Source organism: Gouania willdenowi, chromosome 16, assembly GCF_900634775.1.
Source record: "Gouania willdenowi chromosome 16, fGouWil2.1, whole genome shotgun sequence".
In the NCBI taxonomy this organism is placed as follows: Eukaryota; Metazoa; Chordata; class Actinopteri; order Blenniiformes; family Gobiesocidae; genus Gouania; species Gouania willdenowi.
This window is the reverse complement of record NC_041059.1, coordinates 12,245,515-12,259,890: the sequence shown is the minus strand read 5'-3', so window position 1 is coordinate 12,259,890 and position 14,376 is coordinate 12,245,515. Positions and strand designations below refer to the sequence as shown.

Sequence of the window (14,376 nt, the reverse complement as noted above, 5' to 3'; positions counted from 1 at the left end):
GTTAAGTTGAGGTTTTGTTTGTTCAGACAAGGTTTTACAGGAAAGTTTTATCTACTGCAATCTTTCGACTGTCAACTGCCTACCCTAAAGTCAAGTGAAACTCAAAGGAACCATCAAAGGCGATCAGCAGACTTCCTCTGACGAAGACTGGTAGTTGACATTCGAAACATGTCAGGAGATCTGGGTAAACGAAACCTCAACTTAACAAAATGCATGTTAATTCATGCTAGATGAAGCCTCAGATTGACCTTAGAATGAAATGCGTGTGTGCGTCTGTGTGTGCTATAGTACAATCGAATGGCAAGCTTCCCCATGCACAACCCACACGCTAATGGCTAGGTTTTGGTTTCCTGATATCTCCAACTGTGGATAAGATGATAGAGGTAATGTTTCATTCATCCAGTTGAGTCACAACAAAAATCACCTTGTCTTTTAATACATACTCATGTAATTCCAGTTTTACATGGTCTACTGCAACTTCTCCAATAGGCTCTAGAAATGTTTTGTGAGGTAAAATAGATACAATGATACAATGTAATTCCTCCTACTTGTTCCAATGGCTACTGTGGCAATATGAAAAGTGTCATACACAGGATAACTTTAATGCCATAACCAATGCCCCTAAATGACCAGGGAACATCAATGTGCCACACAAATGTGAATGCTGCTCAGTTTAGTCATAGTACAGTCTAAAAATAGGTCATTACAATGACATTTTAAGAGTTTCTTGGAAACTAGATTGTTGTAAAGCTTTTTCGTAATATGCCTTTACACTTCTAATATAGTGCAGTGGCAGGGGTAGCAGCCATACCCCTAATATATGAGGTTGTGGGTTCAAATCCATGTCTTCACCAATGTCTTTATAAACATTCCCTTTCAGTACTCTAGTGTCTTTCTGTGGCTCTCAAACTATTCTAAATAGAAGGTTAATTTAGTGTCTACTGGACTGTTAAAAAATAAGCACCTGGACTAAAAAGGTTTTGACACACGCCCGATCTAAACTGACGAGAGGGCGAAATGAGAGCGTATGTTTCTGTTCTGTTGTCTTGTTGTCTGGTTTGTTGTTAAGTAAACAAGGCAGGGCTCCAAGGCACTATGACCCTGATGAGGATAAAGTGTCATGAACGAACACGTGGTGTTTACACAGATAAAACCATGCATTAAGGAACTTATATATAAAATATATATTACTTTATTTGAGAAGAGGGAGTCGTGTTTTTTTTAGTTAATTTCCCGTGTAGTAAAAAGTCAAAGTGTTTCCTCCAAGACTGTCGGACAATAACTGTTCACAGTTTTATTCACTCTACTTGAAGAGAAGTCTCTTTGTTTATGATCATGCATTCCAGCTGCAGAAGTATTCCTGTGAGCTCAGCCACGCTGGCTCTTCCTTTCGTACACACATTCAAAAGACAAAAAAAAAAGTGTTCGAAGCAGTATTTTGATAAGGAATGCATTACAAAAACAGTAACACGATAACACGAACGTGCTGTGAATGGATGTTTGGAGTTTTGTCATAAAAAACAGGAGAAAGAAAAGGGCACCACTTTGTTCTTGCACTTGCCTCTGCTTGTACTCACCCACGCATTGAACGCTCTCTAGGCCCTCCTTCTAGTTTCATAATGCTTAAAAGACAGATGTTGGCGGGTCACAAGGGGACCAGAACTGCTTGTCAAATATGTACCCTGAGTTTATAACGTATTTTGAAATGAGCAGACAATAAATTAATCAGTAACAGGAAAGTCAGGACTGTGAACAACTTGGGGGGGGGAGATAAAATGGCTCAAGTGCAGATCTTATAAACTCTCAGCAGCTGTTTTTTGCCAGTTTCACAGAGCGTGTCATTGTCAAATTCTAGAATACAGACAGCACCTCACTTATTGGTAAGTTTAATTCTAAGAGGCTGTTCAAAATGTTTCAAGGGTGCAGTGTATATTACAAATAGTTTTCTTCTGTGCTTTGCAATGACGTTCTCAACTAAAACACAACAGCTTTGCTCTTTTTTTGCATTTGCCATTTTTTTGGGGTGATTGTTTTGCAAATCTGCACTACATACACATACATGTTAAGACCACCTAAGAGATTGACGTCAAATACAGCCATTATTATATATGTCAGTGCAACATGTACCTAATAATATAGGCAGCGGGTAAACATTTTTTTCCTGACAGTTTGTGTTATAAACTGCATAATAATTTGAGTGAACTCAACAAGGCTATGTGATGAGAGGATGGCTGGGACTCTTTCCAAAAACTGTTGCTCTTGCGAAACCCTTGACAAGAGCTGTACTCTGCAGTGGTCAGTCTCTTTCCAAAGTGGCTCATAGAAGAAAAGAAATAAGCAATAACCTAAGTGCATTATCGTGGGCTTCCAAATGCTCAAATCAGCTACTATTGCTGAAGATGGTCGTGCTGGTTGTCATAGGAATGTGTCAGAATACACAGAGCATTGCAGTTTTATCATTGATGTGTCCCATCTGTTGCAGAAAGGATTGAAAAATATCATGTGCAAATGTGAATTGGACCAATGAGTAATGAAAGGAAATGGCCTGGCATGAAGATTTTTTAGACTTGAACTGGACGCTTGGCTATGTGTTTATTCTCAGCTGCCAAGTCTAGATATTTTTAAAGGAAAATATTGACGAGTCACAAAAAGCAACCCGGTATGTGTAGACTTGCGTAATCTGAGGTGAGGTTCAGCTCTTACTTGCCTCAGCTTGTGTGCTTTGTGGCAATTTAAACAGGAAATACTGTATGCAAAAAGGAAGAAACTGAAATCACCCCTCTATACAGTTTCAACAGCCTATCTATACATTGACCAGGCAGAAGTAATGGTTGCCAGTCAATTACATAAAGGTAGAAACTCCAGTACACCATTTCAGGTGGTGAGGCGCCTATTCTTGTGAAGTCTTGTGTTCTAGAAAGTTTTAAAGTACACAACGCGGCTATACTTGGTCTCAATCCATCAACTATAATGGGATGTGCTGAATACATATTATGCATAAAGGGAGGGTGTTCATGCTCCTCCACAGATAGGGTTGAAATACAGGCAGTGGCAGCACTTCTGAACTGGAAGTTTGCCTGGTCGGAAAATTCAAGTTTCTTTGGAAATCACACTGATAGTTGAGGTTGAGTATGTGTAATATTAGGGGTATCGGTTTTTTGCTGACATCCATGTGCCGATTTTTTTCCAACATCAAAATTCAAATTTCCAATATTAACCGATACAATATATACATAGACCCACTCCCCAATCTAATTTTAGGTCACATGATATATATCTCCATGAAAATAACATTTTAATTTTACTTTGAATGTGATGCCTCACTGGACGTATTCCACAAATAAACGTCATCCGTGAAAAATAGAAAAACTTGTTATACTTTAGTAATGGAAAAAGTGTAATATTTGTTTTTAATATGTCATCACAAAAAACAGCACATATCTGTCTTAATTATCAGTGGAAAAACCGATACCAATGAAGAACGATACGACATTTCATGCAATTACATTACATTTCAGCACAATTTCCTGATTCGATTTGATTTCTGAAGTCTAGATTCCATTACAAACCAATTTTCAGCTGCTGAATTATTGTCTTTAAAGTAACACCTCACAGCACATTAAATATTGTATAGTATAACTGAAATATCTCAAATAGGAAGCCTCACCTGGTTTGTATTACAATTATAAAATTGTGAATAATTGATTTTTGGATAATTAAGAATCGATTTACAACTGTCAAAAATAAAATTGCGATTGACTGATTACCAATTTTCTCCCCCATCACCACAACCTCATATCGGCCTGATAATACCACTAATCACTAGTAGTAATATGCTTATACCCACACAAATAATGAGTTTTAAGGAAATGCTAGTTGACAGCTAATCCGAGTGAATTATTTTCATGTCGATTATGAGCATTTGTAAAAAATAATTAATATAGGCGTATTCTTTAAAAAAAAAAAAAATAAATAAATAAATAAATACTTTTTAAAATAGAAAACACATTAAAAGTGTTTATATCCAGACAAAAAAATGAATTTTGGGGAAATGTTAGTTGTCATTAGCTAACCCAAGCAAAACATTTATTAAAGTTGATTATATTGACAAATTAAAAAATCATAATAATGAAGGTTTATTCGTTAAAAAAAAATACACTTTTAAATTTTTAAAAACACATTAGAAGTGCTCATACCCAAACACACACACACACACAACTACTTTATTATGTGCATTTTTATATTATAATATTTATTAAAGTATAATATCAGTTATTATCCTATCATATTATATGATCATATATAGTACTGTATCCATAACCTATTTTGTGGTCCAGCTTTCTGTGTGTGTGGATGTGACCGTGTAAGTGAACTTAGGAGCTGGACTCACTCAGGAAAGTCACAGGTTCTGTCCCGGGTCACTGTCCACGTGACCCCAAATGTCACCTCACTTTAGTTAAAAAACTTCCAATGAACGTGTTGGTCTAATATTTCCTGGCAGGAAGAAGCCAGGCCAGGCGGTTTCCCGTAAAGTAGGAAACATCGTGGGCAGCAGCACACAGAGGAGGTAGTAGGGGAGGAATAGAAGGGAAGCTAAACCCACGTGTGCGTGCCCCCCCCCCCAAACCGGAAGTAAGTGTGGAGTTGATTTCAAGATGTCTGCGCCCGATGAACATGCGCCTGCTGCGGGGGAACCGGTGGAGGAGATGGACGAGGCGAGCAGCGACGATGGAGAGACCATGGAGGAGGAAGGAGAGCGGGAGAACAAGGTGTACGTGCCCGGGATAGAGCCGCTTCAGCCCGGGGAGGAGCTGGAGATGGACCGCTCAGCCTACCGCATGTACCACGAGTGTCAGACAGGCACGTGACACAACGTGGACCGTGTCCATGATAAACAATACAATCTAGTTCATGTAAAGGGCCAATACAGTAAGGATTGTTATCGCATCAACACTAAAGTAGAAAGTTGTTACTGCTGCTAAATTCATTCACTGTTTGAATCAACTTTTCTCTTAATAAGCCACAACCAAACTAATTCAGTTCTTCACCTCATTCCTGAAAGTGCTACTACATATGTAATTATTAGCACATTGTGTGTTAAAGAATGGTAGCAGTTCAGATGTGGATTTATTCATTCACAATTGTTCTTTTAGTAAATTACTGCTGTAGTGTTTATGCTTGCTTTTGTTTCGTTTTTTAACTCTGAAAATATGTAGAACATTTTTATTTTGAATTTCAGATGAATGTTTTTGTTGCTTGCAAGCGCATATCATATATCAAGCACCACTAAGAGAGTATCTATTTAATGGTTATAAAGTTGTGTGTGTATATCATTTTAAATGTTTAGAAAAGATAAAAGGTATTCCTCAAGCATCCAAATAACTTATTTAATTATAAATCACTTATTAATAGGTGATTGCATATGATACTGCACAATACACTTTATATATCTTTTCTACCATGTACACACATATATCTTAATCACTTTTTAAATTTTTATCGTTATTACAATACTTTTATTTGTTTCTTTCTTTTAGTGCTTCGAGATGACTTGTAGTAATTAGCGCTATATAAATAAAGTTGAATTGAATTGTTTTTAATGTTTGTGGCATCCAGTGTGGACAGCAAAGTCAGAATGGAATTGTACAGGGGAACATGTTTCACTTTGAATCTATGAATTTGTAGCCTGCTCCATCCTATCTGTGTACAGCTCCATTTAATCCTTGTTTACTTTGTCTAGGCGCGCCGTGTCTGAGCTTCGACGTTCTGAGGGATGGAGACGGAGACGGCAGAGAGCAGTTTCCCCTCTCCATGCTGATGTGTGCAGGAACCCAAGCAGACACTGCCATGGCAAACAGGTACTTGTCTTCCTGTCTAAGGATGATGTGATCAGGTGTATTGGCACATTTTTATATGTTACACATTTGGTGGTTTACATGGATGAACTGTTCTTCTGATTCCCAGAGGAATGAAACTTTCTGGGGTTTTTTTATGGGGTTAAAATCAAACGTCAAAAAACATGTTTTACCCTTAAACAATAATTTACAAACAAACTCAGTGTCGTTTGCAAATACAAAACATTATTCAAAGTAATGCATTTTGTGACAGATTTTAGGTACAGAAAAATGACTTTTCTCACAAATTTATTAATTTTCCATATACACATGCGAATGTCCTGTTTTGTACTTGAAGGTTTTTTTTGTAATCAAAGATATGTTTCTCTTTGTGTGAAACACTCTTTTTGTTTGATGGTTACGTTTCTTATTTGCAAAAAAAACAATTAGTTTGTGAATAATGTTTTTGCATTTGCAAACCACACCTGAATTAATAATATAATATGAACAAGAATGATCATAAAGGAAATTTCATTGATTTATTTTCTCTACCAGCTCAACCAGTACAGGTGGTCTGCTTTTCCATCTCAGCTAACCTCAGACACCAAGCTTGCTCTAACCTGAACAGGATGCTAGTGTATGACAGAGCCCACACCACAATGTGTGCATGTGTGAATTAAGACACAGTGTTGATTGCAGTGAAACACTTGAGCCAGAACAACACAGAACTTTATATTTTGCTACGCCAAACCTCACGGATTATAACCATCAGCTAACCAAGTCAAATTTTCACATTGGCAAAACTAAACTAATAGCGACAGGAAAATTGTTCTGCAGTCTCTGTTGTGCAAATTTGCATCTTTAAAAAGTGTATTTCTTCGCAGACTGCTGGTCATGCGCATGTATAACCTTCATGGAACGGAGACGGAGGAAGCAGAGAGCAGCGGGGAGGAGAGTGATGAAGACGATGATGAAGATGAAGATAAGAAACCGCAGATGGAACTGGCCATGCTGCCTCACTATGGAGGGATCAACAGAGTCAGAGTAAGTGTGTTTTAGCTTATGAATCAACGAAATACATGTTTATTTGTTTTGTTATTCATACACTAATGCACATGTGTCCAACTCAAGGCCTGGGGGCCGAATCCGGCCCTTTTAAGAATCCTAATCAGCCCGCAGGAGAAAGTAAAAATCGGAGAGAAAACCTTAATTCTTGTTTGAATTACCATCTAATTCAGTTGTAGATATACAGTATTTCAGCCCCTCCAGATACACAAATTTGATAAAATCCCAAAATATTTACCATGGCTCAGTTTTCCCATGCTGATATTGCATAATGGCAGTCATTTTTAATCCTTTGGGAGGGGAAAAAAACTCTAGACATTTTCCAAAATCCTGCAATTTTCCTTAGGGATGTCCCGATACATCTTTCTCACTTCCGATACGATACCGATATTGCAGCCTTGAGTATTGGTTGATGTCGATCCGATACAATATCAGCACGAATCATACATACTTTCATTACATATTTTGTAGTGTGGAATGTTAGAAAAGGCTTGATCAAACAGAGAACAATAGTTAACAATTCAAATTCACTTCACTTATTTTTTACTGTCAGTATATGGTGGGAACAACTGACGGTGGGGACAAAAACAACAAAAACTTATCGGAGCGCTTTTATCAGGGATTTTAGATCCAGTCCAATAAAATCCAATATTCATTTTCTGGCTGATATTGAACCGTTATCAATAAAAATTGGTAAAAAAAAAAAAAAAAAAATGATAATAATAATTATTAGGGACATTTAGGTGAAGATCCTGCAGGGATTGATATCTGTCACTTATCATCAGTGGAAGTGCAAACGAGAGCATATTAATGTTAAAATTCTTTATAATATAATCTTGAAAACAAACTGGCCCATATTTAGCTCCTGAACTAAAATGAGTTTGCCACCACTGCACTAAAGGCTTTATCTCCGTAATTGTTTCCAGGTATGTCGATGTGGAGAACAGTCACTGGCAGCTGTGTGGTCAGACAAAGGACAAGTAGAAATCTTTGATCTCCGAGCTCAGCTGGAGGCCGTCCATAGTTCTGTTGCAATGACCAACTTTCTCCAGCGACGGGAAGAAGCTACAGCAATCTTCAGCTTCTCAGGACACATGAGTGAAGGTTTCGCTCTCGACTGGTCACCTAAAGTGCCGGGTAAGGGAATGTGTTTTAATTATATCGACCGTTTAATGTCATCTGTTATGACCTGATTATAAAGTGTTGACTGCTCTCAGATTCCCATGAGTGTGTGAGTAACACAACAAGACCTTTTGTTTTTTTTAATAAGAGGTGTCATTTCCTTTCTCACATTGCTTTGCGTCACGCCACTGTCACAAAGACTTGGCAACTTTTCACACATTCAAGTTGACAGCATGTAACCGTGGTTTTTACTGTGAAGCTATCTGGAATAAATGCAAAGAGCCTGTAATTAGCTTAGCTCCTATGGCTCGTTAGAAAATGTTTTCTAACTAAACTGATAACCAGTATCGTATTTTCCAGATTACATGCTTGTTTGCAACACTTAAAGGCTCTAGATTCTAGGTTCTCAAAGTGAGGTAAACAAATTGTCATGGGGTATGCAAAAAAAAAAATAGAAACAATGTACCAACATTGTATACGTAATATAAATAGAGCAGCAGTCAGGAGCCTCCATGCATTGCCACAAATTACACATTGGCCTCTGTTAGTCTAACCACGAGTGGTGACAGAAAAGCAATCTCAACAAAAAAGTGCAAATAGCTACATTGCTTTGCGCAAGCCAAACGTGCTTGTGTGAAAGTGGATTTTCAGTTTTGACAAAACATGAAAACAAAATACAGAAAAACAACTTGTGAGCCAGCAAAATAATAGGCGACATGTAGGTGGTAGCAGTGCACCTTTGGATGAGAGATCACCCGTGATGGGCAGAGCTCAGAGGGAGAGGAAAGGAGTTTATAAGACAGAAAATGGCGCTACGAGAGTTGATGCTGAAGTTCCCAGCAGCTCACAGCAGCGCACACTTAACGCGATCATGTGTGGAACTAAGTGGACTATTGAGTGTGGCGATGGTGAGAGAAAACGATCAAAAAACAGGGCAAGTGGTGAGACCCGGCATGTCCGGGATGAGGAGGAATTTGCGTGTGTGGAGACTGACGGGGGGAGAGACTTGGAGGACGGCCAAAAGACCGTAAGCAAACCATTCAACTCTCACCTAGATAGCAAAATAATAATAATTTTGCCATCAAAAGTCCGGGCTCAGTGTTGTTTTTGTAGTTTTATAGAAGGAAAACAATGTTGAGGTGTTCCTAAAGGGAAAAAAAAATGCTTCAAAGTCACTAAATAGGTTTTGTCAGAAAAAGCCCTTTTTTTTTCAGCTTTTTGTCACAAACTGGCGATCTGTGTGAAACTTGCCTCTATTCAACTGCTGATTATGGAGGAACAAAACAAGCTAGAAACAAAATAATTTTTTATCATGATATTAGAGACTTTAATCTTTCAGAATCAGATTGTCATAGTACAAAATATTCTGAGGGTTTTTAAAAATCAGTCAAAATGCTCAAAAATGGCTGGCACTGAGTGGGTAGAAATTCTGAAAATGGCTGGCACTGAATGAGTTAGAGTAACTAAACCCCTGCTTTCTCCTGACCTGCCACTAGAAGGGAAATTTAAAAAAAATGCCTTGATTATGGGAGTGGCTCCTGGAGCAGGTAAGACACACCCAGTCTATACAATAAAATCTCTAATGAACAATCTATGCTATGTTAACTAGCTACTCATTACTTAATATACTTCTCTATTCACTCTTCTCTCAATAGAACCTACTCACCACAGATTCTAGAGCCGTAAGTGCTAGCTTTTATCAAAGGGGCGGGGCTAACAGTGCTTGTTTGTAATGCAAGAGGGTCCCAAAACGTCACATGATCTTGTTCTCAGCCAATAGCAAAAATGTATAGTAATTGCCAGATTTCAACCCATAGAGGGCAGTCACTCCGACTTTTTACAACTAAATAATATGCCAAGATGAAATACTTTGACTAAAATGTTGAGAGTTGGACCAGGATTAATCAACAGCATTACTTCTTACCCAAATACATTTGTGTTCAGCAGAAAAACGTGGTTTTGGGTTTAAGTTACTCTTTAAAGTTGTAGCTAGTTGTAATTCACAGTTTCAGGGTGATGAATGTGTTATATTACTGGTATATGTTGAATCAACAAAAATGTTTGGATTTCTTTTTCCAAAATGAAATAAATAGTTTCTCACCGAAAATGCCAGTCGGCTAAATCAAGCGATAATTCTGAATAAGATGTTTTATATTGTCAACAGGATATTTAAAATGCAGAGACAAATTTCACTATAGGGATATATTGTGTATGACATTACATTATGTTTTTTAAGTGTGCAGGAGTAAATGTCCAAAGGGGTACGGGACTGTGAAAAGTTTGGGAATCACTGATCTAGATGAATGAAGCTGCTTAGTATGTGTTTATCTGTCTTGAATTGAGGATGCTAAATGTTAAGCTGTTTTTTAACTGAACAGGTCGTCTTGTCAGCGGAGACTCCAAAAAAAACATTCATGTATGGGAGCCTCAGGAGGGAGGGACATCGTGGCAGATTGACCAACGACCCTTCAGTTCCCACAGCAAATCCGTGGAGGATCTGCAGTGGTCTCCGACAGAAGCCACGGTGTGTGTGCGTGCGTGCGTGCGTGCGTGGGTGCGTGCGTGCGTGGTTAGCCTAAGTAAACCTTTCTCAGTAGTAAATCTCCTCAATGTCTTTGGAAATTCCCACACCTAAACAGACATGTTCATAAATACCTCTTGACATGCATGTCAATTGTCCTTCTTGGCCACATTGCGAGAGCCAGTCCAAGCTTTTTCTGTTTGCATTAATTCTCCTGATGAATGTTAAACAAAGCAGTTCTACAGAAGGGTTCAGTTTGTCAAGCTGAAGTCAGCTGTGTGTTATTTTGTGTTCTGGTGTAAGAGCAGGATGTGGGGAAGGGACTGGAATGACTGGTATGAATGAAACTACGTCGACCTTAAAAACAGCTGTTGAAAATGTTGCAATGTACCCACACATAGCTGAATGTAAAGATGTTATTTCTTCTTTGTTTGTCTCCAACTAAAGGCCTTTGTGGTATGTAGGTTTGTATCATGCAGACCAACAGGCTGCTTGTTCCTTTCTGGCTTCTTCAGTTTTACACGTTGCTTTCTTTGCTAGTTATATAACTCCAATTCTGGGATGAGCTCAGTTCTTTAAACTGCACAAATAATTTTGAAAGCAGGAGCCAGAATGCTTTTGGGCAGTTTTCAAGAAAAATGAGAGAGAAAAGTGTGTGTAGAGCTGAGAAACATACTGAGTGCTTGTTTAAAACAAAGTGTGACTATCAAGCAACTAAAATCAGCTAGTAGCAAGATAGTGTGTTTGGATTACTTTAGGTTGATGGCTGGTTTTTACACTTGGAGTTTTTACTTTTGTAAGTTTCTCTTAATAAAAACCTATTATTTCTTCAAACTAAACTCCATTAAATGGGGTGAATCTTTATGAATTAAACTGGACTGTTATTAAATATATGCAGAATTTCCCCACATTCCCATTGTGAGACCATTAAATTATTACCTTATACTTGTCTTTGGCCTTTGGTTTGAAATGAGAACCACGTTTGGCCTGTTTTAGTAAATATTTGAGCTCAAAGTTCAAATTCCTTGTCCTGAAGTCTGTCATATCCTGCAGGTTTTTGCATCATGTTCAGTGGATCAGTCAATTAGGATTTGGGACATCCGTGCCCCTCCCAACTCAATGCTGTCAGCCAATGAAGCGCACTCATCAGACATCAACGTGATCAGCTGGAACAGGAGCGAACCATTCCTGCTGTCTGGGGGGGACGATGGGCTTCTCAAAGTGTGGGACCTTCGGCAGTTTAAGGTAAAAAAAAAAACTATCGGCAGTCCTTTAATATTTAATTGAGCTTTTTTCATTTGTTTATCATATTAAAGTAATTTGTTCTGGTTACTTCAGGATTTACCAGTATTAAAGGCTTTTAAAGTTACATCATCATGAAATGCAACACCTCACTGCCTAGATTTATATCTGGTCTGTGTTACCCAATAGAAGACCATGATTACTACAGTTTGCATTCCTTAGTTAGGCTTCATGTTAAGAGCTTTGAGTGTTTAGAAAGAGTTTAAAAATCCAACTAACTCAAAAAGGATGAACCAATACATAACTAGTTCTGCAGGAATGTTCAAATATATGTTCAAACATTCCCAGAGAGCTTTGAAAGTTAACGTAGAGCACCTGTGTCAAACTCAAGGCCCAGGGGTCAAATCCGGCCCTTCATAGAATCCGATTCGGCCCGCATGAGAAAGTTAAAATGACAGCAAAAACGTCAATCGTCATTGTGTAAATTACCAAATAATTCTGTTGTAAATTGTTGTTGAAAGAACTCTTGAAGTGTTTTTTCTCCAAATCCTGCAGTTTTTCTCAAATTATTTCACCAAATCTCCCAAATTAAATAAAAATTGGTCAAAAAATAAATAAATCATCTGTCACATATTGTTGATGCCTTCCAAACTTTGTTTATTTTAATTGGAAGTGCAAACTCAGGCACATTATTGTTGAAATTGTTCGTTTTCCTCCCTAAAACCTGCGGCCCTTGAACTAAAATGAGTTTGACACCCGTGACGTAGAGGTATAGTGTATTCTGAGGAATCTGGCTGAGAGCAGTTCTCACACTTCACTGCTCCCGTCCACCTTTAGACCGGACGACCCGTCGCTAACTTCAAGCAGCACAGCGCTCCCATCACGTCAGTGGAGTGGAACCCCAAAGACTCCAGCGTGTTCGCTGCCTCCGGAGCCGATGATGTCATCAGCCAGTGGGATTTGTCAGTAGAGTCATGTGATGTAGGTGCCAGAGTGGAAGGGGTTAAAGACCTGCCTCCCCAGTTGCTCTTCCTGCACCAGGGGCAAAAGGAGATCAAGGAGATTCACTGGCACCCTCAGTTCCCAGGGGTGATGGTCTCCACTGCTCTGTCAGGATTCAACATATTCAGGACGATATCTGTCTAGTCCCAGGAGTCTTCTTCTTAAAAACAAACACATTGTACAGCCTTTGTATATGTAAAAAAAAAAAAAAAAAAAAATCATATCTCCTGTGTGTTTATCAAGGACTGTTGGAAACTTGTAATAGTGTGTGTATAAATAACATACTTATGTACGTAATAAACCTCTTAGACATTTATTTGCTAACACGGGCACAACACATGTTTGCAATTTAACCTGGTCTGGTCCACAGATGTGTCAACTATTCAAGGCATCTTTGATTCTTGTTTAAATACGTGCTTGGTTGCACATTTTTATCACTTTGTTGGAAGGTGAAGAAAAACTTCTCTATGTACTTTCTAAGAGGAGAAATATAATTACGATACTTGAAGAAAGTTCTTGTTATCCACTCATCTGGTTCTGGGTACTTAAGAAAGCTGGCCCTAATTTTAAACTATGAAACACTCTACATTTAAATGACTTGTTTCTTATGTATGAAACATTCAGTTTTCCCTGAAATTTTTACTTGGTGCAAATTTGGCCCAATTAAATCATCTGATCAGGCCTCAAGTCTGACGTAGCTGATGTAGGATCATTATGGTCCTCAACATCTTGTTCAAGGAAAATTGGAATAAAAGATTGTACAAAAGCCTAACATACCCATATTTAATCTACATTCTGTGTTACTTTGGCCACCATTCACACAATATTATGTTTAATACTGTCCGTTTGCATGCGTTGGAACCAGGGTCGGGGTCAAATACATTTTTCAGTTACAATTACATTTTCAATAATTATTCCCCACCACAAAGTGTGGACGGAGAATAATTAGACTATCGGTTTGAGCTCCGTCGTCTGCGTCCGAGTTTAAGGGGACAGCTTTTCTCAGAAACTGTTTAAGATATGACAACCAAATTTGTCATGTGGCTTCAGAGCATCAATACCTTGATGGAGTTCAAAAATGAAAGGCACACAATTAAGTTATTGCCCTTATTCCGTTTTGGCAGGCTATGTTGATAACGGTCTTCTTGTTTATGTTCAATTACCATTACAGTGACCAGCAATTTTTCCAATTACAATTAAATTTAATTATTTTTTATCCTCAGAACATCAATTACATTTACATGGAAGCCCGTTTCCGCCACTAAAAAAATAAAAAAATCACCAACGAAAGTCATAATTATGAGAAAGAAAGTCATAATTATGAGATACTTAAACACATTTACAGTTCATGTGGTGAGCTGACACTAAGAGATGGCTGATAAGACTACCGTAGAATACTTTAGACAGGGCTTTACAAATGATGAAATACTTTTTTTGCTTGCAAATTCACACAAAGATACTAAGCAAAAAGAGGCTCTGGTGTCGAAAGGATAAAACTGATGTGGCGGAAGTAGCAACTTATTGAACAACAAATGGAGATTTCCGGTCAGTGTCATGGGTACCGATGGATGTAACAAAAATGTTTCTATC

General features: G+C 38.2%; 1 protein-coding gene across 1 annotated transcript; it reads left to right on the top strand.

Moving 5' to 3' along the window:
* Window positions 1–4,632: 4,632 nt before the first annotated feature.
* On the top strand, window positions 4,633–13,385 carry grwd1 (glutamate-rich WD repeat containing 1). Its single transcript, XM_028469796.1, has 7 exons — window positions 4,633–4,860; window positions 5,741–5,858; window positions 6,719–6,878; window positions 7,826–8,036; window positions 10,400–10,545; window positions 11,596–11,787; window positions 12,622–13,385. The coding sequence occupies exons 1-7, from the start codon at window positions 4,656–4,658 to the stop codon at window positions 12,928–12,930; spliced, it is 1,341 nt and encodes a 446-aa protein (XP_028325597.1). The 5' UTR covers window positions 4,633–4,655; the 3' UTR covers window positions 12,931–13,385.
* Window positions 13,386–14,376: the final 991 nt, after the last annotated feature.